Source organism: Erinaceus europaeus, chromosome 3 (assembly GCF_950295315.1).
Source record: "Erinaceus europaeus chromosome 3, mEriEur2.1, whole genome shotgun sequence".
Taxonomy (NCBI): Eukaryota; Metazoa; Chordata; class Mammalia; order Eulipotyphla; family Erinaceidae; genus Erinaceus; species Erinaceus europaeus.
Genome location: NC_080164.1, coordinates 184895370 through 184923127, shown reverse-complemented (window position 1 = coordinate 184923127; position 27758 = coordinate 184895370). Strand labels below are relative to the sequence as shown.

The following is a 27758-nucleotide window of genomic DNA, read 5'->3' as shown; positions in this document are numbered from 1 at the left end:
CAAGTTTCTCCAGAGAAATAAGTTTATTCTTGTTCCTCATTTGATGCCTCTTAGCTCTGAGATAAGTGTTTTCATCGTCCTTTGTGTAGGTGTGCACACTCCAGGCTGTCTTTTTGCTAATGCGAGTGCGACTGATCTGAAGCCTGCAGGTGAACTGGCTTTAAGGATTTGGGTTTCTAGATTTATCTGGAATCTGATAATTTTAGCTTGCTTCAAAGCAGTGTAACTTTGTGTGTGTGTTTAATGAATCTTAGAATGTCTTATTTTTGTCTTTATATTTTTCTTTTAGCTGTTGAAACCTATTTCAGGAAAATTGAGGGCCCAGTGGGAAATGGGCATTGTTCAAGCAGAAGAGGCTGCAAGCATGTCGGTAGAGGACCGGAAAGAGAGGTTTACCTTCATCTACGTGGGGGACCAGCTCCGCCTCAACCCGCATGTAGCTGTGCAGGCGGGCCTTGCCGTGGAGTCTCTTGGAGGAGGGCTGGACTCCTCGGGGGTGTGCGAGGAGGCTGTGGAGCACTGCAAGTCTCTGAGAGAAGAGGGCGTGTCCATCAAGAGGAGACGGAGGGCCAAGCTGTCAAGTTCTACCGAGAACCACCAAAGTGACCCTGGGACGGTGAAGACCACTCCCCAAAAGATGTCAGAGTTAGACCCCAAGAGAGGAGTGGGGTCTCCTCCTGGGAGGAAGAAGCCCACGGCCTCTACTCTGAGAAGCAGGAAGGGGGACGCTGCAGCCCAGTTTCTGGTCTTCTGTCAGAAGCACAGGGATGAGGTTGGTAATGGCCTAGGAGCGACCAGCTAGGGCAGCACCACCGCAGTGCAGCCACCACCCCCAGCTGTCAGCATGTGTGCAGTGGCCTCACGGGGGAGTTAGAAATTAGCCATTTCATTTGCTTTTTTTTTTCCCCTCTTGTTGCCCTTGTTGTTTTATCATTGTTGTGGTTATTATTGTTGTTGTTGCTGTCGTTGGATAGGACAGAGAGAAATGGAGAGAGGAGGGGAGACAGAGAGGAGGAGAGAAAGACAGACACCTGCAGACCAGCTTCACCGCCTGTGAAGCGACTCCCCTGCAGGTGGGGAGCCAGGGGCTCGAACTGGGATCCTTACGCCGGTCCTTGCGCTTCATGCCACCTGCACTTAACCCGCTATGCTACCGCCCAACTCCCTCGTTTCATTTGCTTTAAAAAAAAAAATTTTGGGAGTCGGGCTGTAGCGTAGCGGGTTAAGCGCAGGTGGCGCTAAGCTCAAGGACTGGTGTCAGGATCCCGGTTTGAGCCCCCGGCTCCCCACCTGCAGGCAGGTCCCTTCACAGGCGGTGAAGCAGGTCTGCAGGTGTCTGTCTTTCTCTCCCCCTCTCTGTCTTCCCCTCCTCTCTCCATTTCTCTCTGTCCTATCCCACAACAACGACATCAATAATAACTACAACAATAAAACAACAAGGGCAACAAAAGGGAATAAATAAATAAAATAAAATAAAATAATAAAAAAAAATCTTTTTTTTTTTTTTTTTTTTTTTTACCTCCAGGGTTTGGTGCTGACACTACGAATCCACTGCTCTTGGCGGGCCATTTTTTTCCGATTTATTGAATAGGACAGAGAGAAAGATAGACACCTGCAGACCTGCTTTACCACTTGTGAGGCTTCCCCCTGCAGGTGGGGAGCCAGGGGGCTTAGTACTATGTACACTTACCTGGGTGCCCCACTGCGTGGCCCTGTTTAAAAACATATTTACTGTTTACTTCATGGAGATAGAAATTGAGAAGGGGGCTGGGGCAGACAGCATAATGGCTGTGCAAAGAGACTTACATGCCTGGGGCTCCAAAGTCCCAGGTTCAGTCCCCTGCACCACCATAAACCAGAGCTGAGTAAGGCTCTGGGGAAATGAAGACATTGAGAGGAAAGGGAAATAGAGAGGGGAAAAGAAAGAGAGATACTTGCAGCCCTGTTTGATTTGCCTGTGACGCTTCCCATTGCAGGTAGAAATGGTGCTTGAAGATGGGCTCTTGGTTCTTGGGTATGGTAACAAGTGTACTCTGCCAGGTGCACTACTGCCTGGCCTTTGAAAATAGCCATTTTAATGAATCCTTGGGGACAAAGACACTACTCTTTTGTTTGTTTGTTTGCTTTTGGGTTTTTTTTTTTTTTCAAAGACACTAATCTTTGCACTGTGAGATTCTAAAATATCTCTTCCTGTGTGAATGAAAAGATGCCAGGGATGGTGAGGAGGAGGCTCCTCTTGGCTGGCTTCTGGGCCTTGAGTGTTCTGGGTGAGCATCTGCTCCAGGAGGCGGTTCTGAAGTTGCCAGCACAGAGCACATGCGCTCACGAGACCTAGCCTGGCGCCTGGCACCGAGTACTGAGAGGGTAGCTAGATTTTCACGATGTTTAATAGAGTAGGCTTTGGCCAAGGGGAAACAGTCTTTGGTTGTTCCAAGTCTGGGTTCATCTGCTACCAGCCACCTCCACCACGCTGCTGGAGTTGGGCCCCAGTGAGATTGAAGCTGCATACCTGAGTGTGCGCTCTTGACTAGTCCGTGCGGTATCTACCCTGACCCCAAGACTGATCCTCTCAGCCTCCGAAAAAAAGTTGGTGATGGCATGGCCAAAGCAGACCAAGGTGATTGGAGGGGGTTGAGGCTTACGGTGAGACAGACCACCTAGAATCATAGGTTCCAATGGAGGTGGCATCTCCTGTCTGTGTCTCCACTAAGGCCCTCAAGGAACCAATTAACAGAAAGAAGCAGAAAGACATTAAGCACTAGGGAAACGTGACTTGCAGAAAGCAGTTCACACTGCCCAGCTCATGCAGTAGTGTTCTTTAGGGAATCGTGGAACCAGTGAGGCGCTTTGGGAGACTGCTTGGTCTGTGGCATGCAGTGCTGTTGGCTGCCACCCGTGGCATCTCCCTGACATCAACAATGGAGCTGTGGAATGCCCTGCTAGTTAAGAAAGACGAAGGAGGGAGTTGGGCCGTAGCACAGTGGGTTAAGCGCACGTGGCGCAAAGCACAAGGGCTGGCAGAAGGATCCCAGTTTGAGCCCCCTGGCTCCCACCTGCAGGGGAGTCACTTCATAGGTGGTGAAGCAGGTCTGCAGGTGTCTGTCTTTCTCTCCCCCTCTCTGTCTTCCCTCCTCTCTCCATTTCTCTCTGTCCTATCCAACAACAATGACATCATTAGTGACAACAACAACAATAAAACAAGGGCAATGAAAGGGAATAAATAAATCAATATTTAAAAAAAGAAAGACGAAGGATGATGCTTCAACAGATTATTCGTCTGGGTAAAGGGAAGGAAAAACAGACAGACAGTAACCATGAGAGCAGTAGCTGTGGGTGGGGAGAGCATAGCACTGTGTGTGAGGCTCCAGCACCATGTATGCAAGTGCCTCTCTGGTCTCTCAAAATAAAAATAGGTGGATGGGCCATGTCAAATAGGCTGTAGGACTTGCTAGTGCATTGTAAAGGTTTGATTCTGTTTAAAGAATTGAGAATTGAATTAGGCCCTGGTCTGGATATATGCCCTGCACTAGCAGTAGGACTTCTCAGAAAGGCAAGAAATGTTAGAAAATCTGTTGTGACTCACCGTGCTGGTTTTTGTTTTTTTTGCCTCCAGGGTTATTGCTGGGTTCCGTGCCAGCACTACGAATCCACTGCTCCTGCTCCTGGAGGCCATTTTTTCTCTTTTGTTGCCCTTATTCATCATTGTTAGTACTGTTGTTGTTATTGCTGTCATTGTTGTTGGATAGGACAGAGAAATTGAGGAGAGGGGAAGACAGGGAGAGAAAGACAGACACCTGCAGACCTGCTTCACTGCCTGTGAATTGACCCCCTCTTTAGGTGGGGAGCCAGGGGCTCGAACGGGATCCTTAAGCCAGTGCTTGCGCTTTGTGCCACGTGCGCTTAACCTGCTACGCTACCACCTGGCCCCCATGTGCTGTGATTTAAATAATCATCTTAATAGATGGAGAAAAGGAATTTGTCAGATTCATTGCACTTTGGTACACAACGACCAAGGCAGGATCAGGAGCAAGCTTCCCTAATGTGTCGGAGGATATCAGAGCCTTCCATTAGACACTACACTGCTGAAGTGAGGTCCTAAGAGCAAGCTCTTCACACCCATGAACAAGACTGCCCATTTCTGACACCAAGTAGCTATGGCAGAGACAGTGGTAGATGGTGTAGTAAGGTAATAAAAAGGTGTGATTGTAAAAGAAGAAATAAAAGGCTTACAGAAGCCTCTGTAGAAAGCTCAGGAGAGGGTGGCCAGGTGGTGGCGCACCTGGTTGAGTGCACATGGTACAATGCTCATGGACCCAGGTTCGAGCCCCTGATCCCCACCTGCAGGGGGAAAGCTTTGCAAGTGGTGAATCAGGGCTGCGGTATCTTTCTCTCTCCCTATCTCCCCCTACCCTCTCGATTTCTGACTGTCTCTATCCAATAAATAAAGATAGTAAAATAAAATCTTTTTTTTTAAAAAAGGGAAAATCAGGAGGGAGGACTGGGTAGTAGCACAGCAGATTAAGCCCAAGGACTGGTGCAAGTATCCCGGTTTGAGCCCTCATGGGGGTCGTTTCACAAGCGGTGAAACAGGTCTGCAGGTGTCTGTCTTTCTCTCCCTCTTTTTTGAACATTTAATTAATTAATTGATTGATTTACTCTTGCATAGAGACAAAGAGAAATGGACAGGTAGTAAGAGCTCACCAGGACTGATGCATCCCAAGACCCTTGCACTACAACAGCAACAAAGGAATGTGAAGCTTTTAAGATGCCTGCAGGGTTATCTCCCGGGCCCGGTGCCTGCACTACAAACCCACTGCTCCTGGACTCTATTTTTTCCCTTTTGTTGCCCTTGTTGTTATTATTGTTGTTGTTGTCATTGTTGTCGTTGTTGGACAGGACAGAGAGAAATGGAGAGAGGAGGGGAAGACAGAGAGGAGGAGAGAAAGACAGACACCTGCAGACCATCACCGCTTGTGAGGTGACCACCCTTCAGCTGGGGAGCCAGGGTCTCAAACTGGAATCCTTAAGCTGGTCCTTGCGCTTTGCACACTGTGCCACCACCTGCCCCCTTAAGATGCCATTTATAGAGAATTAAGGGGGCAGGTGGTGCAGCACCTGGTTAAGTGCTCACATTACAATGAACAAGGACCCCAGTTCAAGTCCCTGGTCCCCACTGACGGGGAAAGCATCACAAGTGGTGAAGCAGGGCTGCAGATGTCTCTGTCTCTTCCCTGTTTATCTCCTCTCTTCTGTTGATTTCTCTGTCTCTATCCAATAATAAAATAAATAAAAATATTAAAATAAATAAAGCTACACAGTTATAGGGGACCAAGGAATAAGCAAGATCTATAGTTTTGGAGGGAACATCTTCTGATGTCTCAGCAGACCTAAGTAAATAGATTATGTTCTTGTGTAGGAAGATTGTTTGCGCTGCATTAATTAAACTATAAATTTAATATAATTTTGCTGAAGCCCTCAACAGGAACTTTTAAAAAAAATATTTATTTACTTACTTATTTTTCCTTTTGTTGTCCTTGTTGTTTTATCACTGTTGTGGTTATTATTGTTACTGATGTTGTTGATAGGACAGAGAGAAATCAAGAGAGGAGGGGAAGACAGAAAGGGGGAGAGATAGACACCTGCAGACCTGTTTCACTGCTTGTGAGTCAACCCGCCTGCAGGTGGGGAGCTGGGGGCTTGAACCAGGATCCTCATACTGGTCTTTGCACTTTGTGCCTCTGCGCTACCGCCCAACCCCCAACAGGAACTTCTTTGCCTTGTTTTTGTAAATTTTTTTTATTGGGCGATTAATGTTTTACAGTTGACAGTAAATACAATGGTTTGTACATGCCTAACATTTCTCAGTTTTTCACATATAACAATACAACCCCCGCTGGGTCCTCTGTAAACCTTTTCCAGGACCTGTACTCTCCCCCGCCCCCCACCGCAGAATCTTTTACTTTGGTGCAATACACCAACTCCAGTCTAGTTTCTACTTGTGTTTTCTCTTCTGATCTTCTTTTTCAGCTTTTGCCTGAGTGAGATCATCCCATATTCATCCTTGTTTCTGATTTATGTCACTTCACATGATTTCTTCAAGCTCCATCCAAGATGGGCTGAAAATGGCGAAGTCACCATTTTTAATAGCTGAGTAGTATTCCATTCTGTATATAGACCACAACTTGCTTAGCCACTCATTTGTTGTTGGACACCTGGGTGGCTTCCAGGTTTTTGCTATTACAATTTGTGCTGTTATGAACACAGGTGTAAACATATCTTTTTGGATGGGTGTGTTGGGTTCCTTAGGATATAGCCCCAGGAGAGGAATTACAGAGTCATTTCTCTGACAAAGACTTGGAGCATTTTTTCATGTGTTTCTTGGCCTTTTGGATCTCTTCTGTGGTGAATATTCTGTGCATGTCCTCTCCCCATTTTTGGATGGGGTCGTTTGTTTTCTTGTTGTTGAATTTGGTAAGCTCTTTATATAATTTGGTTGTTAAACTCTTGTCTGATGTATGACATATAAAGATATTTTCCCATTCTGTGAGGGGTCTCTTTGTTTGGGTAGTGGTTTCTTTTGTGGTGCAGAAGATACTTATTTTCGTTGTAGTTATTATTGTTATTATTGATGTTATTGTTAGATAGGACAGAGAAATGGAGAGAGATGGGGAAGACAGTGGGGGAGAGAAAGACAGACACCTGCAGACCTGCTTCACCACCTGTGAAGCGACTCCCCTGCAGGTGGGGAGCTGGGGGCTTGAGCCAGGATCCTTACGCTGGTCCTTGCGCTTCGTGCCACCTGCGCTTAGTCTGCTGCGCTACCGCCCAACTTCCAGTGAAGAAGCTTTTTTTTTTATTTTTATTTTTTATTGTTGTAGTTATTACTGATGTCATTGTTGTTGGATAGGACAGAGAGAAATGGAGAGAGGAGGGGAAGACAGAGAGGGGGAGAGAAAGACAGACACCTGCAGACCTGCTTCACCGCCTGGGAAGCGACTCCCCCTGCAGGTGGGGAGCCGGGGGCTCGAACCGGGATCCTTCTGCCTGCAGGTGGGGAGCCGGGGGCTCGAACCGGGATCCTTCCGCTGGTCCTTGTGCTTAGCGCCACCTGGGCTTAACCCGCTGCGCTACCGCCCGACTCCCATGAAGAAGCTTTTTAATTTGATGTAGTCCCGTAGGTTTATACTTGCCTTAGTCTTTATAATTGGATTTGTTTCATTGAAGATGTCTTTAAAATTTATGCAGAGGGAGTCAGGCGGTAGCACAGCGGGTTAAGCTCAGGTGGCACGAAGCACAAGGACCGGCGTAAGGTTCCCGGTTCGAGCCCCCGGCTCCCCACCTGCAGGGGAGTCGCTTCCCAGGCGGTGAAGCAGGTCTGCAGGTGTCTGTCTGTCTCTCCCCCTCTCTGTCTTCCCCTCCTCTCTCCATTTCTCTGTCCTATCCAACAACAACAGCAATAACAACAATAATAACCACGGAGAACAAAAACACAAATAAATAAATGGCCACCAGGAGCAGTGCATTTGTGGTTCAGGCACTGAGCCCCAGTGACAACCTGGAGGCAAAACAAAAAAAAGAAGAGAGAGAGAGACATAGAAGAGGGGCAGCAGGGGCCGGGCGGGGGCAAAGCGCAGGGACCGCAGCAAGGACCCCGGTTCCAGGCCCCGGCTCCCCACCTGCGGGGGCGTCGCTTCCCAGGCGGTGAAGCAGGTCTGCAGGTGTCTGTCTTTCTCTCCCCCTCTCTGTCTTCCCCTCCTCTCTCCACTTCTCTCTGTCCTATCCAACAACGACGACAGCAATAACAACAACAAAATAATAACTACAACAATAAAAACAACAAGGACAACAGAAAGGAATAAATAAATATTTTAAAAAATTAAGAAAGAAAAAACAGAGGGGCTGAAGGATGGGTTGACTGCTCAAGATATGACCATGGTTTCAGAGCCCAGCCATGCAGGAGGGAAACTCTGCTTATTTATTTATTTATTTATTTATTTATTCCCTTTTGTTGCCCTTGTTTTATTGTTGTAGTTATTATTGATGTCGTTGTTGTTGGATAGGACAGAGAGCAATGGAGAGAGGAGGGGAAGACAGAGAGGGGGAGAGAAAGACAGACACCTGCAGACCTGCTGCACCGCCTGTGAAGTGACTTCCCTACAGGTGGGGAGCCGGGGGCTTGAACCAGGATCCTAAGCTTTGTGCCACTTAACCTTCTGTGCTACTGCTGACTCCCCCGAGAAACTCCGCTTAAGGAGAAAACTGTCATAGGAAACATAGCCAAGTCCCTGCCTTGTATTCTGGAGCTCCCCTTACTACTCATTTAAGGAGGCCTAGACAAATAACTTGGTACTAATTGAATGATTAGGGCAAGTGCGTTTTCTGTGTGCCCTCTGATATGGTTCCATGCTGTAGGGCAGTAGTCCTGTGTGCTCAGTTCTGAAATGCTATATGTTGGGTTCTGTGCAAAACCCGAGACAGTTTGAATCTCTGTTCTTACTGCATTCTCTTTTGTGTCTGCAGGTGATTGCCGAACACCCAGATGCCTCAGGTGAGGAGATTGAAGAGTTGCTGGAGTCCCAGTGGAACATGCTCAATGAGAAACAGAAAGCACGCTACAACACAAAGTTTGCTCTGGTGGCTTCTTCTCAGTCTGAAGAGGACTGTGGTAAGCGCAAGTGCCACATCCTGTAGCCCAGTCAGCTCTGGTCTTGTGACTGGAGAGCCTGTGGTGTCTGCCAGCACTGGGGTACCTGTGGCCCCTTTCCCTGCAGCACCTCTTGGCTGTGTGCACCAGCCTTTGCAGCCAGTGGCTCGGTGGGAGGAGGGAGGTCCTTGACTCCAGATCCTCACTCAGATGATGGGGAGCCTTGCAGCCTGGTACACTTAAACCTCATAAGGGGCTTTTGCAGGAATAGAGCTCTGAGCCTCATAGGGGGTTACTTGAAACTCCACAGGCAGGGTAAGTAAAGTGACATTCTAGGCAGAAAATGCTGCTTTGCTCTGGACACTGGAGAGGGAAGGAAGACAATAATGTAAGCTCTGGAGGAGCTGGAGGTGGTCAGACGGTCCATCTGGTACTTAAACACACATTTTGTGGAAAACTGACTTGTGAAAGATCGATTTGTGTTTGTGTGTGAGAGAGAGACAGAGACAGACACAGACACAGACAGCATCGTTGGTACATGTGATGATTGGGATTAAATCTGGGACCTCAAGCCTGAGTCCAGTACAGCGTTTCATCCACTGTGCTACCTCCCAGGTCTCAGAAAGTGAGTGTATCATGTATGGGTATATACTCAAATACAAAAAAAAATCCTTAACTCAAGGCTCATTTAAGAGTTTTGGAGAGCACAGTGTAAGGTGTTTAAAGTGGCCTATGAGGAGACTGAGGTCTAGGAGTAATTGCACTTGACCTCACATGAGCTGGCCCTGCTTCTAGATCAGCTTTCTGTAGGATTAGAACTACGTACGTGTGGCTTTCAGAGCCTTTCCTTTTTCACAGATGCTTCTGTCTTGACTTTGGGGTTTTGGTGACCATTATTATGCTAAGTTTTGTTCAGTTTCTGTAGCCTTCATTGAAAATACCATCATTGGACTAGTGAGGTTGTTTGCAGTGGGAGTTCTCTTGATGGTTAGCGTATAAATCGCAGAAGTTCTCTAGTCAGGCTCAGGCTGCCCATTTAGGTTACGTGGCTGGCTGTGTGGTGGGACTGTCACTGTGTGTGTGGCCGGGGGAGGTGGAGGTAGCAGATCCTGGAGCCTGCTCCTGGAGGCCACTTTACCTGCTTTCAGGGACCCTGCTGCTGTGCCTGGTTGACACAGGGTGATGACATGCCTGTGAGTGTCTCTGTGAGAACAACCAGTGTCTTCTGGCCCAGGGGAGCCCCTACACGAGCACTATGACCTCACCTCTGCCCTTGGGGCAGTGTGGGTTGCCATCATAGTTGGGAGGTGTCTGTCCCTTAGCGGACTGGCCAGGACCGAGCAGGCTTTGTTGCCCCCTGTTGCAGGCCTGTCCTGCTGTTCCTGGCAGCCAGCCCTTACTTTCGTAGCCAGCTTGCTGAAGGCTGCACTTTGGGTGGTCCAGGCCGGTGCAGGGTGGTGGCAGGTGAGGGACAATGCTCTAGTGTCAGTTCTCCCAGTGCTGCTGTGTGTCCCTGGACAGAACAACCTGCAAGAACCCTGTGCACCGGCCCGCCAGCCGTGAGACCCATCCTCAGGGAGGCTACCTTCCCAAGACATTTGCAGAGTGGCCCTGGAACTCAACTCATCCTGAGCCCCACAGCCCTCATGCAAACGCAAACATTGGATGGTATTGGAGAAACTAATGTTCACAGCCAACTTCTCCAAAGTGCATTCGCTGAGGCCTCGTCCTTGCGGGGCCGCTCTTCTCTGGCATCTCTTGGATTTGGCGACATTCTTGGTGACACCTGTACTTGCCACAGTTCATCAAAAACAGGAGGCCTTTCATTTGTAGATGCAAGTGTGCTGCTGCTGTTCCCAGAGGTTCTCTAAGGAAATCTGCAAAGATGACCAGAGATGTAGTTTGGTGGTAGAGCGCATCCTTCCTATGTCTGACCCTCTGGGCTGCATCACTGACACCCCCCCACACACACACACACAAGTGGAGAACTGGTGTGTATTCAACGTTCAGCTTGAATTCTGCTAGTCTGAAAGTCAGTAAAGGATTGAGTCCTGGTAGTACTGTAATTGAATGCTACAGGGTGTTAAGATGTAACAAAAGGAGTATGACAAGTATGATCAAATCTAGGTTAGGTTTTTCCAGTATTTGATGTTATTTGAAAACGTTTCTTGCAGCGTTTAGTAAAGAAATTGGGGGTGGCGGGCAAGGCAGTAGCACACCTGATTAAGCACACATTACCATGTGTGAGGACGCAGGTTTGAGCCTTCTGCTCTCCATCTGCACTGGGGGGGAGGGTGCTTCAAAATTCAGTGTAGCAGGGCTGCAGGTGTCTCTGTCTCTTCATCTCCCTATCCCTCTCAATTTCACTTTGTCTTGTCAAATAAAATAGAAAAAAGGAAAAAGTGGCCATCGAAGCAGTGAATTCGTAGTGCTTGGACTGAGCCCCAGTGATAACCCTGGAAGCAATTAAAAGAAAAAAGGAGGCTGGGTGGTGGTGCACCTGGTTAAGTGCACATGTTACAATGTGCAGGGACTCGGGGTTCGAGCCCCCAGCCCCCACCTGTGGGGGGGAAAGCTTTGCAAGTGGTGAAGCAGTGTTGCAGGTGTCTCTGTCTCTATCCCTCTCTATCACCCCTTCCTTCTTGATTTTTGACTCTCTATCCAATAAATAAAGATCATTTTAAAAAAAAGTTGGATCTGCAACGTGTAGGCCCTGGATGTCCATAGGGAGGCCAGGAGACTCACTGTGCTGAATTTGCATGTTGAGTATCCTGGGTAGGATGTTTTCATGCCAGTTTCCCCACCCTCCCTCCATGTCAAGGTAACTTGAATGGGAAAAAAAGACACCACGTGAGGAGAACACAGGACCCTGCCGATGACGCTGAAGTTGAGGACGTGCCTAGGAAACGCCTCAGGACCGAGAAGCACAGTCTTCGGAAGGTAATCACCGTCTGGCCGGGCTGAGTGTGTGTGCCTGGTGTGTGACTCCATGCTTCCTGAGCACCGTGCAGACTGGCTGCAGAGTGTTCAGTGGGCTGGCTATCCCTGCTGGGATACTGGAGAGAGAAGGCCGTCACCCATAGTAGAAACAGTGATACCTGGCTGCCAGGGAGAACCTCCCAGAACCACTCTGAATAATCACTCACGCTCAGTTTTGACAGTGAGTTGTGGCTCCCCCCCCCCCCCCCCCCGTATTTGTTTATTGAGATAGACCCAAGCCGCACTCTGGCATAGGCTGTGTTGGGACTAGCTCAGGACCTCATGCTTGACCCACTGAGCCACTTCCCAGGCTTAGATTCAACAAGTTGTATCCTAAAAAAAGCTTGTCTACAGGGCTTATTCTTTACCATATTAACAGTGAATTGTTATATAACTCTTACTTTTTTATACATGCATAACATTTTCACATATTGCACCAAAGTAAAAGACTCTGGGGTGGGGGGAGGCTTTAGGTCTTGGAACATGATGGCAGAGGAGGACCTAGCGGGGGTTGTATTGTTAAGTGGTACATGGCTTTTGCTAGAGCCTCTTTACATTTTAGTGGGAAGTTTCAAGACGTCGATTTTATGAACTTCAGTTTATCAGTGATTCATGTGTTGGTTTGTGGAGCTATTAGTGGGCTGAGTTGATCTGCTTGATGCTCTAAAGGAAGCACCAGGCTCAGCCCAGTGAGGCAGCCCTGCAGCCTTCTGCTCCCAGCATGTCCCAGAGGGCTCGAGGGGCTGCCTGGTGCCTGGCTCGCGCTCACACCTCCAGAGCAGCTGGAGTCGGTCTGTCTGCTTCATGTCTCCTGTGTCATCTTAGGCACGAAGGGTGTGGCGCCGTTTCTTGGGACTGTCTCACTTGCTCAGCTTTAACCTTCTGAACTTAACTTAGGTTTTAAAAAAAAATTTTTTTTTATTATCTTTTTATTGGACAGAGGCAGCCAGAGATCGAGAGGTTAGAGGAGATAAGAGAGGGAGAGAGAAGGAGAGACACCTGCAGCACTGCTTCATCACTTGCAAAGCTTTCCCTCTGCAGGTAGGGACCAGGGGCTTGGACCCAGGTCCTTGAGCACTGACATGTGCACTCAGCCAGCTGTTGTCACCACCCGTTCCCTCAGTTTAGGTTTTGTGCCTTCTGCTTATTTCCCTCGTGACGCTTCCACTGGAGAATTCTGATTCCACCGGAGGATTCTTGTGTAGGATTCTGGCTAACGCATCTAAACTGAGCAGACGTTGTCTTTATTTACTGTTTGGTTTTGAAAAACGGAGAATGAGTTTGACATATTGCTGAAGTATAAATATGTAACTACTACATCATCTGTTTATTATTATTTTAATATTTATTTATTGCCATCATTTTTTTTTCCCAGAGCCCTGCTCAGCTCTGGTTTATGGTGGTGCATGTGATTGAACCTGGGGCTTCAGAGCCTCAGGCATGAAAGTCTGTTTGCATAACCATTATGCTGTCTATCCCCCGTTTGTTTTTGTTTGTTTGTATATTAATAATAATTATTTTTACCAGAGTACCGGTCAGCTCCTAGCTAATGGTTCTGAGGACTGAACCCGGGACCTCAGAGTCTCAATTATGAAAGTCTTTTTTTTTTTTTAACAAGTGAATTTTTTTTAATATTTATTTATTCCCTTTTTGTTGCTCTTGTTGTTTTATTGTTGTAGTTATTGTTGTCGTTGTTGGATAGGACAGAGAGAAATGGAGAGAGGAGGGGAAGACAGAGAGGAGGAGAGAAAGACAGACACCTGCAGACCTGCTTCACCACCTGTGAAGCGACTCCCTGCAGGTGGGGAGCCAGGGTTCGAACTGGGATCCTTATGCCGGTCCTTGTGCTTTGCGCCACCTGCGTTTAACCCGCTGCGCTACAGCCTGACTCCCTATCCTATAAAAGTCTTTGTATAGCCATTATGCTGTCTACCCAGCCTTGTTTTATTATTATTATTTTTTTAAGTAAAAGAGCGCTTTTCTTTATTGCCACCAATAAAGCTGGGCTTGGTGCCTGAAGGACAGATCCACTGTTCTTAGTAGCCATTTTTCTTTTCACCTATCGATTCACCTGTCTCTGTTTTGATAGAGACAGAGAAATTGAGAGAGAAGGGAAAGGGGAGACACAGGAAGAGAGAGAGAGAGACACCTGCAGCCTGGTTTTACTGCTTGTGAGGCCTTCCCCCTACAGGTGGGTACCGGGGGCTTGAACCTGGGTCCTTGTGCGCTGTAATGTATGTGCTCAGCCAGGTGCGTCACCACCAAACCCCACCCCCCAATTTGGTTTCTGTAACCCTAAGTAAGACTTACGCACAACTTTTAATGCTCATTGAACACTCTCACTGTGCTGGGGACCACTCCAGGTGCTCCACATCTTTGATCTCATCCATCAGCTGGGACTGCCCCTCTGGGGTTCTGCCCCCTACCCTGTCCCAAGCAGGGGTAGTGGGTTCTAGTGCAGGGCTGCCTCCTGCTGTGGCGGTTAGGCCGTGACACAGTACGGCCCCAGTGTTGTGAGGGTCACTTCTTTTTTTTTTTTTTTTTTAATATTTATTTATTCTCTTCTGTTGCCCTTGTTTTATTGTTGTAGTCGTTGTTGGAGAGGACAGAGAGAAATGGAGAGAGGAGGGGAAGACAGAGAAGGGGAGAGAAAGACAGACACCTGCAGACCTGCTTCACCGCCTGTGAAGTGACTCCCCTGCAGGTGGGGAGCTGGGCTCGAACTAGGATCCTTACGCCGGTCCTTGGTGCTTTGTGCCACGTGCGCTTAACCCTCTGCGCTACCGCCCGACTCCTGGAAGCTCTGCTTTGATCGGCTTACCTAAAGGATCCGTCCCCAAACGTGCTCTCTGACCTTCACTTTCACAGGGATGTAGTGGCAGAGTGAGTGGGGCGGGGGGGAGGGTGGGCTTTCTGAGCAGCAGGACTTGACTTGGCACGTCAGAGCTGCCTTGGCTGCGTGCGTGGCTGTGGGGCAGCTGCGCGTGGAGAGGACTCTGATGTGCTCAGGTGAGCAGCTTTGTGGGCTCGTTTTCCGGCTTGCGGCCCTTTGCTCAGGCTCTGTCACCATCCCCACCACAGCTACGTTGTCAAAGGACGATGCTTGTGTCACAGCTTTTCAGCAGCTGCTTGGTGGCTTTATGTGAGAATTGTTTCTTTATTTCTTTTTGTTCTTTCTCTCATGGCTTTCAACGACAGAGAGAGACGGTCGCTGACAGAATGTCCAGGACAAGCTCTTGCAAGGCCATGGAGGCGACTTCCTCCTTGAAGAGCCAGGCAGGTAATGTGCCAGAGTCCTTCCTTCCTCCTTCCTGCTTGGTGTCTTCCGGGTGCTGCCCCGGGCCAGACTGGAGGGGGTGTGTGTGTTGGGTTAGGGGGTTTCTGAACAAGTTACCCTGTCCCGGTCCTGTCATGGAACTGTGAGCTGGAGCAGAAGGCATCCAGGGAGTTCAGGTAAATGAAGATGGAGGGTGGGGGGGAACACTTTGCACAGATAAGTTGTAATGGATCAGTTAAAGGTTATTAAGCTTTCCTCCTGATTGTTTGTTTTCAATTTAAAATTGTACTAGAGAAGTGATTTAAATTTAGGAGTGGCTAAGTTTCTTGCTGGGGCTTGATGATGGCACTATGAATCCGTTGCTTCTAGTGGCCATTCCCCACCCCCCACCCCCTTTAAATTCTTCTTTCAGTTTTCTTGGATAGAACAGAGAGAAATTGAGATAGGAGGGGGAGGTAGTCAGAGAGACACCTGCATCCCTGCTTCAACACTTGTGAGGTTGTCTCCCTTGCAGGTGGGGATCAGGGTGCTAACACACGGTGATCTGTGTGTGAGCTGAGCCAGGTGCACCACTGTCCGTGCCCCCATGGCCAAGCTTCTTAGAAGTGATGATGTGGGCTCGGGCGGTAGTGGGTTAAGATATCCTGGTAAGGATCCTGGTTTGAGACCCCGGCTCCCCACCTACAGGGGGATCGCTTCACAAGCAGTGAAGCAGATCTGCAGGTATCTTTCTCTCCTCCTGTCTTCCTTTCCTCTCTCGACTTCTATATGTCTTATGTGACAACTACAACAAGGGCAACAAAATGGCGGAAATGGCCTCCAGGAGCAGTGGATTCATAGTGCAGGCACCGAGCCCCAGCTATAACCCTGGAGGCAAAAAAAAAAAAAATGTGATGGTGCTATACATATTGCTATACATCCCATCACCTTGCAGTATTAGACCCTTCGTAAATAGTAGCTAAGTCAATATTAGCTAAAGGGGCCGTTGTGACTTCTGTGTTCGTGAACTAAAAGCTAACAGAATGACTGTTTTGGTCACATGCTACAGTAACAAGTCCACAAAATAACCGTCAAAGTAAAGAAAGAAAATCAAGCTGCCTTTTACCTTTTTGTTGATTATTTTTGGACTTTTTTTTTTTGCCTCCAAGGTTATTGCTGGGGCTTGGTGCCTGTACCATGAATCCATTGCTCCTGGAGGCTATTTTTCCCCCCTTTTGTTGCCCTTGTTGTTTATTGTTGTTGTTGGATAAGACAGAGAAATCAAGAGAGGAGGGGGGTCAGAGAGGCAGATAGAAAGACACTTGCAGACCTGCGTGAAGTGACCCTCCTGTAGGTGGGGAGCCAGGGACTTGAACCGGAATGCTTATGCCAGTCCTTGTGCTTTGCACCATGTGCGCTTAACCGGCTGTGCTACCACATGGTCCCAATTTTTTTACTTTTCCCTCTGGTAATTTACTAAAGAACCCTTACCATTGCCAACTCCTTTTATTGATTTTATTTATTTATTTATTTGCCTCCAAGGTTATTGCTGGGGCTCAGTGCCTGCACTATGAATCCACTGCTCCTAGAGGCCATTTTTTCCTCCATTGTTTGTTGCCCTTGTTGTTATTGTTGTCATTGCTATTGTTCCTCAATAGGACAGAACTTGAGAGAGGGGGAGAGAAAGACACCTGCAGACCTGCTTCACTGCTTGTGAAGCGACCCCCTACAGGTGGGGAGCCGGGGGCTCGAACTGGGATCCTTATGCCAGTACTTGTGCTTCATACCATGTGTGTTTATCCTGCTGTGCTACCACTCAGCCCCCATTATTATACATTTGTATTGGTACAAGGTGTATTACTGTTGGCTCAGTGCCTGCATGAGGAATCCACCACTCCAGGTGACCTTTTTTTTTAATTTATAAAATGGAAATACATATATATATATGAAAAAATTTTAATCTTTATTGTATAGACACAGCCAGAAATCAAGAGGGAACGGAGAGATAGAGAGGGACAGAGACAGAGAGACGCCTGCAGCCCTGTTTTACCACTTGCTAAGCTTTCCTCCTGCAGGTGGGGACCAGGGACTTAGGCCTGGGTCCTTGCACACTGTAACACATGTGTTCAACCAGGTGCAGCACCACCCAGCCCTAAAATGCAAATATTGACAAAACCTTAGGATAAGAGGGGTCCAGTTTCCACCACCAGAACTCCATATTCCATCTCCTCCCTTGAAAGCTTCCCTATTCTTTATCTCTCTGGGAGTATGGACCCAGGGTCATTGTGTGGTGCAGAAGGTGTAGTGGTCTGTCTTCTGTAATTGCTTCTCCCTGCTGAACATGGGCGTTGGCAGGTCGATCCATACTCCTACAGGTGGCCATTTTTATTATTCTTATTTTTTTATATGATAGTACAGAGAATTGAAACAGGAGGTGGGGGTAGGGAAGCAAAGAGAGACACCTGCAGCCCTGCTTCACCACTTATGAAACTTGCCACCTGCAGGTAGGGCAACCCCAGTCCTTGTATGTGAAAATTAGAAAGGAAAGTAGAACCCAGGTGAGGAGTATGAACGATTAAAAAGACCTTTGTGGGGGCCAGGTGGTAGCACACCAGGTTAAGCACACGTGGCATGAAGCACAAAGACTGGTATAGAGATCCCGCTTCAAGCCCCTGGTTCCCCACCCATAGGAGGGTTGCTTCACAAGTGGTGAAGCAGGTCTGCAGGTGTCTTTCTTTCCTCTCTGCCTTCCCCTCCTCTCTTAGCTTCTCTCTGTCCTATCTAACAACAGCAGCAGCAGCAATAACAACAAAGGAAAAAAGATGGCTACCAGGAGTAGTGGGTTTGTAGTGCAGGCACCAAGCCCCAGCAATAACCCTGGAGGCAAAAAAAAAAAAAAAAGAAAACGAAAAACCTTTGTGTGTAGTCTGAACACTGAACACATATTTGATGATATAAAGGCTTGTTATTTATTTATTTTTAATTTTTTTTCCCCCTTTTGTTGCCCTTGTTATCACCATTGTTATTTCTGTCGTTGTTGTTGGGTAGAACAGAGAAATGGAGAGAGGAGGGGAAGATGGGGAGAGAAAGACAGACACCTGCAGACCCGCTTCACCACCTGTGAAGTGACTCCCCTGCAGGTGGGGAGGCGGGAGCTCGAACTGGGATCCTTACGCCGGTGTTTGTGCTTTTCGCCACATGCACTTAACTCGCTATGTTACCGCTCGACTCCCACATTCAGATTTTAAGAGCTTCAGATGGTCAGTGCCTAGAGTGACAAACCCAGGAGACTGGCCTTAAGCCTTCATTTAGCGGGGAGGAGTCGAGGGCATCGGGATCCAGTGAATGGTGGTAGGAGGACTTGTGTTGGTGGTGGGAGTGGTGTTCAGGGAGGTAAGGAGTCGAACTCAGGTGACAGTGACTGTCTTGTAAATCTTTCTCTCCTGAATAGAATGGGAGGGACAACTTCATTTAGTAGAGGAGTATTTTTAAGGCAAGATTTCAAGACCTTTAAACCAAACTTATTTTACAGCAACGAAAAATATATCTGATGCATGCAAACCCCTGAAGAAGCGAAATCGGGCTTCCACAGCAGCCTCTTCAGCTCTTGGGTTTAGCAAAAGTTCGTCTCCTTCTGCCTCCTTAACTGAGAATGAGGTAAAGTATTAACAACAGTGATCACCATGGCGTTTATCTGAAGGCATTCAGTACCTCAGTGTGAGTAAAGGTCAGGCTTCATATGCATAACATTGGTGTTCTCCTTAATGTAGGCGAGTTTTAGCTTCTCTAAACTGTGAAACCATGAAATGAAAAAGTCACTCTTTTAGTTGACTTAGACATTCAGATAAAAATGCAAACACAGTGTATGTAGAAATATATACGTGTATACTTTCTATCGATACTGTTTAATTCTTGTTGAAACCTGTTTTTAAAAATGTGATTTTTCATAAGAAAGTAAGTGTGCTTTGGTCCCATATAACAACTTACGTTCATGGAGCCATGCCAGTTCCTGTGTTTACAGCCTGGTGGGTTGAGGGGTGACTCACATGCCGTTCTGGCTCTGTGCTGTTTGGGCTGAGGCTCACAGAAAGATGTCCGCATGAGCTTCCTGGTTCGGGCCCATAGCTCTGATCCTTCAAGTTCTGGCGTATTCTTAGATGCTGGAGTATTGAGAGGAGTCAAGAACACCATGATAATAGACTCCTATTTTCTGAACTTACAAAATAAATAACAAAAACACAGCAAGGTCTTTTTTTTTTTTTTTTTGCCTCCAGTGTTACTGCTGGTGCTCGGTGCCTGCACCATAAATCCACTGCTCCTGGAGGCTGTTTTCTTTCCCCTTTTGTTGCCCTGGGTGTTTTTTTATCGTTGTTGTAGTTATTGTTGTTTTTATTGCTGTCGTTGCTGTTGGGTAGGACAGAGAGAAATGGAGAGAGGAGGGGAAGACAGAGAGGGGGAGAGAAAGACAGACACCTGCAGACCTGCTTCACCACCTGTGAAGCGACTCCCCTGTAGGTGGGGAGCCGGGGGCTCAAACCGGGATCCTTAAGCTGGTCCTTGCGCTTTGCGCCACCTGCGCTTAACCCGCTGCGCTACCGCCTGACTCCCTCAACTAGGTCTTCTACCATCATTATATTGTGACATCTAGGTTTCACTTTCAAATCTAAAATATTTTTTCATTCCTAAAAACAAGTGACTTCAGAATGCAGGCATGACTCTCCAGAGGGACTTCTGGATTCCAATCTTAGTGACTACTCTCATGAACCTGATTTTCAAGTTTCATTTCTTGTTATTTTGTTCCCTGTCAGTCTTTTTCTCATTGTCTTGAGTTCTGATTTCGTAATCTGTTTAAGGAGATGCTAACTGGCCTTTGGGGAATAAGGTAGTCACCAGGCCCCTCATCCTGTCGAGTCAGTAGATTGCACCTCTGGCCTGGCTTTCCCCACTGACCCTGGTGTGAACGAGCTTCCCTTTCTCAGCATCTGCTGCTCCTCCTTGAGAGGAAGGTGGGTTTTCAGTCAGTGAAGTATCTCTGGCACTGGAGAGAGGGGTGCGTGCAGGAGCAGAGCACTGCTGGCTCATGCTGTAGCCCCTCTCTGTGCTGCAGATGTAGGCTGTCCTGTAGTGGGTTCTGGAGAGACTCAGCCAGCCAGGAGGAGGAGGAGCCACTTGTGTGGTCGTGGTACTTTCTAATAGCTCAGGATGGGTAGACCGCTAGGCATTTCCTACCTTTGGACATGCTTAGGATACTGCAGTAAGGCTTCTTGACTGAACTAGGAGCTTACCAAAATTTCTATTACAAAATTCTATACAAAATCAAAATGTCTTCCCTTTTTTCCTTGTTCCAGCTGAGATTAACATCCTGAAAATGTTCATGAAACGTGGCCTGCAGCTCTGGGGAAGAATACTACAAATAATGAGTTTTAGCTCCATAGATTTTCACTTGACTTTTAAAAATAATCTTTGATGGATTTTTTCCTGACATATTGCGGTCCATTTATTCGGTTGATTTTTTATTTCCCCCATTTCTTTTCTCTTTTTTCCTTTCCTTTCTTTCCTTTATTATTATTTTTTTCCTGTGCTCAGATACAATCAAAAGGAAAACATTCAGGCTGTTGAAATCTTGTCGCTCCTGATCATAACTATGTGCATTTCAGAACAGCACTCATAGCTCTACCCTGGCGGGAGGGGGGGACGGGAGGGAATTGATTAGAACAGACTTATTAGCTGTGCCTGGTATTCATTTTAGCTAGAGTGAGTTTAAGTGCTCTGCTTTAGACATTTGTTCTGAATTTGGGGACACAGAGATAAAGCATTTTGTAACCAATAGACCTAATTGACTTTTAGCCATTTAGAACTTTAGAGATGGAGAATGATGTGCATTTCTGTTCTAGGTAACACAAATTAACACCCTGTAGCTTGCCTGCATTTGGCAGGTGACACGTACCTCACATAATGCGCTTTTAGTTTCCTGGATAACAACGAGGCTGTTTCTAGACCTTCTACATCAGGCCCCTTTTGTATGGTGTATAGAAACCCCCAGTAGAGAACCACACAAAACATTAATTAAACCACTCTCGGTGAATGAGAAGAGTTGTTTCCCAGGTGTTGACCATACTGAACACACAGCAGGTGTTCCAGCTGCGTTTCTTTCTAGCACTTGGAGCAGAGTAGAATCATGTGGCCAGGCCCCGTTCTGGCGAGTTAGGTCTCCGTTGAGGTTGCTACTGGGGCTTCCTTCCAATTGAGCCCATGTCAGGTAACATGCCCTGTGCGTGTTTCTGTTTCTTCCATCATCCTTGGTTGAAATACAGGATTCACATGGGATTGTATTTCAAGACATTTTAGATAATTTGTGGTTTAAATTTGAAAAGGCATATGTGACAAATACAATATATACTGGAGTAATTATTACATATTCCTACATCACTCTGGAGAATAGATTAAAATTACACACTTGCATGACAAAGGCCTGTGAAGGATTAATGTGATTTAAGTGTTTTGTAACTTCATTTCTTATTCCCTTAGTAGAGCAAATTCTTATTTTTTTCGCCTTCACTGGTAACAGCTTTTATGGGAGCCCACATCAGTCAAGTTGGATTTGAACTCAGCTGCCCTGTACTGCACTTAGAATGATGTACTGCCCCACGATGTCTGCTGCAGGTGGCGTATCATCGTACACACTAAGTGACATTCCTATCACATCATATTATGGAAGATGTGTGATAATCTGTTTTTATTGGTATTAATAAACACATACAATGAAGAAAACAGATAACAAATGTTAAGACCAAGGTAAGATACCTACTCAAGGCCATGTGACCAATCACATTCATCTCATACTAGAAACACATTCATGCTCCAGTGCGCAATGTAGAGCTCAGTGACAGCATGCCTTGCCGTCTGGGGCTGGCCTAGACCTGTGACAAGGACACTCTGACTGGGTCCATCTTGCTAGAGTCCACTTTTCTCCTCTAGTTCGTAATTTACTGGATTCTTATTGAGAAATATCAGCATCTGTACCTTCAAAGACAAAGAACAAACAGCACACACTCAAAGGAGGCCTCGTCAGCTCTTTTCATTGCCAATGGAATGTATTCAGTACTGTAGATATTCAGCTAATTTCCGACATAAAAGACAGGAAGAGTTTTGATTCTGTCTTTTTTTTTTTTACTAAACAGTTTTACTATGACACTAAAATATAGTAAATTTGTAGAAAAAATACCATTTCCAGTATCATTGTGAATTATTTAACTCGACTCAGTTGAGTTAGTGATTGCTATCGAGGGGTGCCGTAATCAGGTGACTAACACCAACCTCCATCAGTTGCTTTTGTAGAACCTCAGCATCATAAGCGTCTTGATCCCGGCCGCCTCCTGGGCTTTGCTCAGGTGTGCGCATGTTGCGTGGTGAAGGCCTCGCTTGCCCTTGAGCTCCTTGGAGTAGAGTGTGTGCCTGTCACATTGCCATGCCGGTGGCACGGGCTCCTCCCCAGCAGATTCCAGATGTGTTTTCCCCTTAATGGAAGTTTCTGGCTAATACTTGTGTTCTGAACCAGTAAGTGATGCATGTAACACAATTGGGGTGCCTGCCACCTTGCAGGAACTCAGCGGTTCACTGTTGTGACAATAATGGTTATAACAATAAAAAGAATGAAATCACCTTCATTCCATTGTTACCCAAAGGTATCCATTTTTCTTTGGCATGAAAAGCAATCCTTTGACTGTATTATGCGCCTGGGTGATAGAAGAATCCTAGGTGTGGTTTGTGTGATACTCGTGGGACTGGACAGTGGCCGAGGTGGCTCTGCTCTGAGACAGAGTGAGTGGAGCTGCCACTGAAGGACACGGGGAAGTTGGGAATCAACCTTGGAGTCTCAGACCAGCCACTGAGTTTAATGATGTAGAGTGGCCCTGGTTCCAGAAATGGTCGCCCAGAGGAAAGGCTTGAAGAGACATAGGAGGCTTTGTGTGAGTTCCAGCATGGCAGCTCCGCGAGGCAGCTGGCTCCGGGCCAGGAAGTGGCATTCTCCCTTTTCCAGTGAATGTGACGGGCTGTTTCTGCTGAGCACCCACTGGGTACAGGGCTGCCTGGGTGGGTGCGATAGTGTTTCGTGGTGTGTAGTGGTGGCATGGTGCCCACAGGACGGTGAGGCCAGCAGCAGGCGGGCAGGGCAGTCACTGGGGTGGGATAGGGTTAGCTTTGTTCTAGAACACTGGACGAGGAGCAGAGGTGGAGGCCGCCCTTGGCTTCCCAACGGAGGTCAGTTGGAAGAGCTTGGGAGCGAACAGCAGTTTGTGTGCCAACAGCACAGACACATCCGTCCTGCTGCCGGCCCAGAGGGGCAGTCCTGGAATAGCAAGGCGCTCTCCGTCTGAGGTCACCTGTGCCGTCTGTCGAGTGGGGCTTCACTTGGTCTGTGTGGGGTGTCCTTGCTTTGAGCCTGCTGCACCTCAGCCTGGAGGTGAGGGAGCTCTGAGTCTCTGCTGGGAGCCTAGAGACATTCCAAAGGCTGGGGGGCTGACTACCTGCACCTTGCATCTGAATGGAGCTGCTTCTTCAGGAAGCGCTCGTGTTGGCCACGGTAGGGCCCACAAGAGTATAACTGCCACCAGCCCTGTGGAGATGATCTCTGGGCCTTTCTTCCGTTGTAATAGTTTCTCCCCTTAGTATATGTGACACCTGACCATCCCAGTGTCTGTCTTTCGGCTGACAATAACCCGTGTCCCCAAGGATGTTCCTAAAAGTGAATTGGAAACCTGAGCGCAGCTGGAGGCGGAGAGGGAGTGAGTCCCACCCACCTCCCTCCCTCCAGGTTAGAAGCCAGCTTTTCTAGGCCGGGTGGTAGTGCAGTGGGTTTAAGCACACATAGCAAGAGTTAGCTCTCCTCGGGTGTCCCCCACACCCACACCCACACTTGATGCTTCTGATTCTTTGGTCCTCACTGGAAAGCGTGTGGGGACATGGGCAGGCTAGGGATGGCGTGGCACGTTGGGAGTGGGGCAGAGGTGGTCACTTCTAAAGAGTCACATGATTGGATGTTAAGAGCTGAAAGAGACTGGGAGGGAGACTGGAGGAAACTAAACAGGTTGGTCCCTCTCTGTGGCCCTGCTCTGTCCTCCCAAGATTCTAGAGCAAAGGTGTATCGGAACAGCCAGTTGTGAGGGCAAGGCACAGCCGACTTCCTGCTTAGAGTCTGAGAAACATTCCATAAAAGGGAGTGGTGCAGTGGTGAGTAGCACCTACTTCCAGAGCCAGAAACGCCCATCCATGGGTATAAAATTTCAGTGAGTTTTCAAAGACCCTTGCAGTTGCTCAGCTTAAAGGCTGGTCTTGTGTGAAGAGGTCGGGCCTCCTGTGGCAGATGCTGAGCTGTGGTGTGAGGAGAGAAGGTCGGGCCTCCTGTGGCAGATGCTGAGCTGTGGTGTGAGGAGAGAAGGTCGGGCTCCGAGGGTGGGACACTGGGTATTCAGCTCTGGTGAGTCTGCTTAGTAGCTTTTTCTTTTGATTTCTCAGTTGACATGCTTCTCAAGCATGCACAGCCCTTTATCTCATTCCTCCTTTCAGTCTGCTCTGGTCAGGTAGAGTTGCACCTGAGCCTGGTAGGGACCCTTTGGACTCAGTGTGACACTTTTGTGAAACATTATATGCTTTAAAATCAATGTTTTCATTGCCTCTGCTTTGAAGGTCTATAAATAAATATTTAAATTTCATCTTTTAGATTATTAACCTAAAATGCAATTTTTTGCCAAGGTAATTAAAATATCATTATCTTATTAAAAACAATTTCCAAGATGGTGGTTTTTTTTTTTTTTTTTTTTTAACCAGAGCCCTGCTCAGCTCTGCCTGATGGTGGTGTAGGGGATTCAACCTGGGACTTTGGAGCCTCCAGATGAGAATCTCTTTGCAGAACCATTATGCTGTCTACCCCCACTTCAAGATGTTTCTGAACCTGTTAATTGACATTTTAGTGGCTTTATATTATTTTGAAGAGAGGTACAGTGACGGACTCGTTGTAGGATTTGTGATCAGTGGAATTCATCTTGTTCCCTTGAACTTCTGTTTTCACTGTTGTCCCTAACACTGGTGGCTGCTGCCACCTTTAGCAGTAGGTCAGTCTGTGCTATGCTTACCTGCTCCCTGTGTGTGGGGACACTCCCGGGGTTATTTGTGGCTGGCCCACCGCACTGCTCCCTTCTTATGGGGATGTGGTCATAGCACGGGTGAGTGCTAGAGCCAGGCTGATGCTTCTCTTCTGGCCTGTGAGAAGTGGGGCTTTTGGCCCCTGTTCTGAAGAGTGCTCACCACTTAGGATTGTTGCTTCAGGAGGTGCCTGGGGTTGGGTGCTGGCTTGGCCCAGAGGGGAGGGCACGTTCCAATCATGCTGACAGGGGCGGTGGCAGCAGGGAGCACAGAACTTTGCCTATAGCCATTGTGAGGGTTGGTGCTGAGGATACAGAGGGGAGAAAGTTGGCTTTTGAGGCCCATGTGGACTCATTCTGCTTTGACGGCTGGCTTTCAGCCTGGAGCTCCAGCCACAGGCCTGACTAGGTTCACATGGGGCTACCGGTTGGCACTTGGTGGCATCTCTGGCTGTCAGATGTTAGGGGGTGGGTGTGAAGCATAGTGTTGGTTGTGAGCTGGAGACTAGGGTGTTGTCAGCAACTAAGTGAGTTCTAGAAGGTAGAAGCAGGCTCCAGTTGGTAACATCTGGAAGTGTCACTTGAATAAAAATGACTGTGAACTGTGGCCTTAGAAATTACTTTCATTCCACTCTAATATTTCACTGTGATGTTAATTTGGAAGATTTGCTCGAGATAAGTCTTGACTTTAAGCTCCTCAAATCTGCTGGGCCCAGCATTCTTTTGCCAGTTGTACATCCAAACTCCTCTGTGAAAGCACTTCTACCTACTCATTTCTTCTTCTGCAGAAGCATAACTAAAACATGAAAGTGTTGGTTTATAGAAATATTGCTCAAGGTCTGTAATTGTATTTAAAAATGATGTCGTAATCAACTTGTGGAGGGACTTGTTTTGTCAAAAGAAAAGAATCACTCTGTACACAGCACTTGGAGGTGTAGGGGCTGCTTTCAGCCCCAGCAGGAGGGACCCGCCTGGGAGCTGCCCATGTCCCCTCAATGGCTATGTCACTGCTAGATGCTGGTTCAGACATGTCAACTAGGCTGTACCGTGTTTAAGGTCACCTGGAAAAATCCCTTCTTGTAACACACATATTAAGGGGATAATACTGCATTTCCTGCCCGCAAAGTGACGAATGTCTGAGGGAAGTCCTGAGTAGAGTAGAGTGAGTACTTTCAGACTCAAAACAACTCTGGGGAGTCAGGAACTGAGCTGCTTGAACGTGAGGCCGCGCGAGCAGTGGCTGCGGGAAGTGTCGGGAAAGTGCTTGACAGCTGTGTCCATTCAGTTACTACATCTTTCTTTTTCCAAATGCATCCTAATGGATATGGAATAGACCGTAGATGTCGTAGACTGAGAGTTGGGACTGTGTTGGGACCGTACAGGTGAATGTGTCACTCTCACAAATGGCGTCTCCGAGTAAGTACAGCACCGGAGTGTGGAGCCTGCAGCCGGAGTGGGCGTGCTGCCAGGTGCCCAGCACAGCGGCTCTCGGCGGGGGGTTGGCTGAGGAGAGCCGCTGCAGCCTCCCCCGACTGTGTGCTGGGGTCTGTCGGTCGCTGGGAAGGGGCTGGCGGGACCACAGTTGGAGTCTCCTGCGATCTGTGTTATGGACTGTAATATTGTAAGGTCTGTATTCTGTATGTATCCGAAAGCCTGACCAGGAAATCGGCCTCCTGTGTGTCTTCCACATTTATAAACCCATGCAAAGTATGTATGCAGTGTTTATTTCTTCAAAACAGACTTTGTTATTTAGGAAATATCTTCAAGTGAAACGTGCTAACTTTTTCTGTAAATCTTCAATAAAAGGTGCTGTTCCTTCCTTTGACCCAGGACTGGTCTGTGTTTTCTGTCTTTCTCTCCATGCACTTTTTTAATTTTTAAATTTGTTCCTGCCACTCTGAGGGGGGAGAATGTGGGCAGTGGGTAGATTTGCTCCTGGGAGCCCACATTGAAGGCCGCTTTGTGCCTTGGGGCCCCCAGTCTGGTGGGTTATCTAGGCACTGGCTCCCCAGCACCAGCTGGCCTCCCCCACATGAGGACAGCCACGGGGTTTGCACTGGCATGCTCAGGAGCTGGTAGGCAGCCACTGGGTGACACACCTAACGGAGTGGCAGTGCGGTCACACAGTCACACTCCTGCTGACACCCGTCTTGAAAAGGTGAGATCGCAGCAGTGGTCTCTGGAGTCTGTGCTTTTCAGGGTGTCTCAGGGCAGGGAGTCTGGGGTGGTGGGCCCACCCATGCTCCTGTCACAGACCCAAGAAGGGTCAGCCCACTCAACACTCACTCTGTGTTTTGCATTTTTCCCTCCAGAGAGCTTAACCTGCAGAATTCACTGCTAAGGTTAAGAATCGGGTGGGCTGCCAGGTGGGTTGGTTTTGTTGTAAACATGTGATCTGATTTGTTCATCGGCAAACAGAAATCTGTGGTAGGATTATGTGTTGTTTTGGGGATTTATAGCAAATGTACTTTTTTTACTTTTGCTCTGTTGAAAAAAAATCAGATTTCAACATTTTAAATACATATCTGATGTTAGGTGTTTTTTTTTTTTTTTTCAAACTCTGAATTTGATATATAAGAAAGTTTTCTAATTAAAGAGGTATTTATATTTATTTAATGATGTATTCCAATTACTTGTGAGGACAAGATGCCATTGTCCCTGGTGACGTAGCCCAGCCCACGTGCTCTCTGGTGAAGGAGGCGCCATCTGAGTCTCTTCACCTGGCTTTTCCTGGGCC

The 27758-nt window shown here is 47.6% G+C and overlaps 1 protein-coding gene across 5 annotated transcripts in view; it reads left to right on the top strand.

The window, feature by feature from the left end:
* NSD2 (nuclear receptor binding SET domain protein 2) overlaps positions 1 to 27758 on the top strand; it is a 72679-nt gene that overhangs the window by 27498 nt on the left and 17423 nt on the right. For 4 of the 5 annotated variants that reach the window (XR_009549056.1, XM_060188346.1, XM_060188347.1 and 1 more), the window contains exons 5-9: positions 290 to 772; positions 8521 to 8665; positions 11466 to 11584; positions 14822 to 14903; positions 18412 to 18536. Coding sequence is in view for 4 of the 5 variants with exons in the window: in XM_060188346.1 (XP_060044329.1) it covers positions 290 to 772; positions 8521 to 8665; positions 11466 to 11584; positions 14822 to 14903; positions 18412 to 18536 (954 nt within the window). In the remaining variant the exon portion in view is untranslated. Of the gene's footprint in view, positions 1 to 289; positions 773 to 8520; positions 8666 to 11465; positions 11585 to 14821; positions 14904 to 18411; positions 18537 to 21447; positions 26847 to 27758 lie in introns of those variants that run through there. The other variant, XM_060188350.1, reaches the window with a different exon arrangement.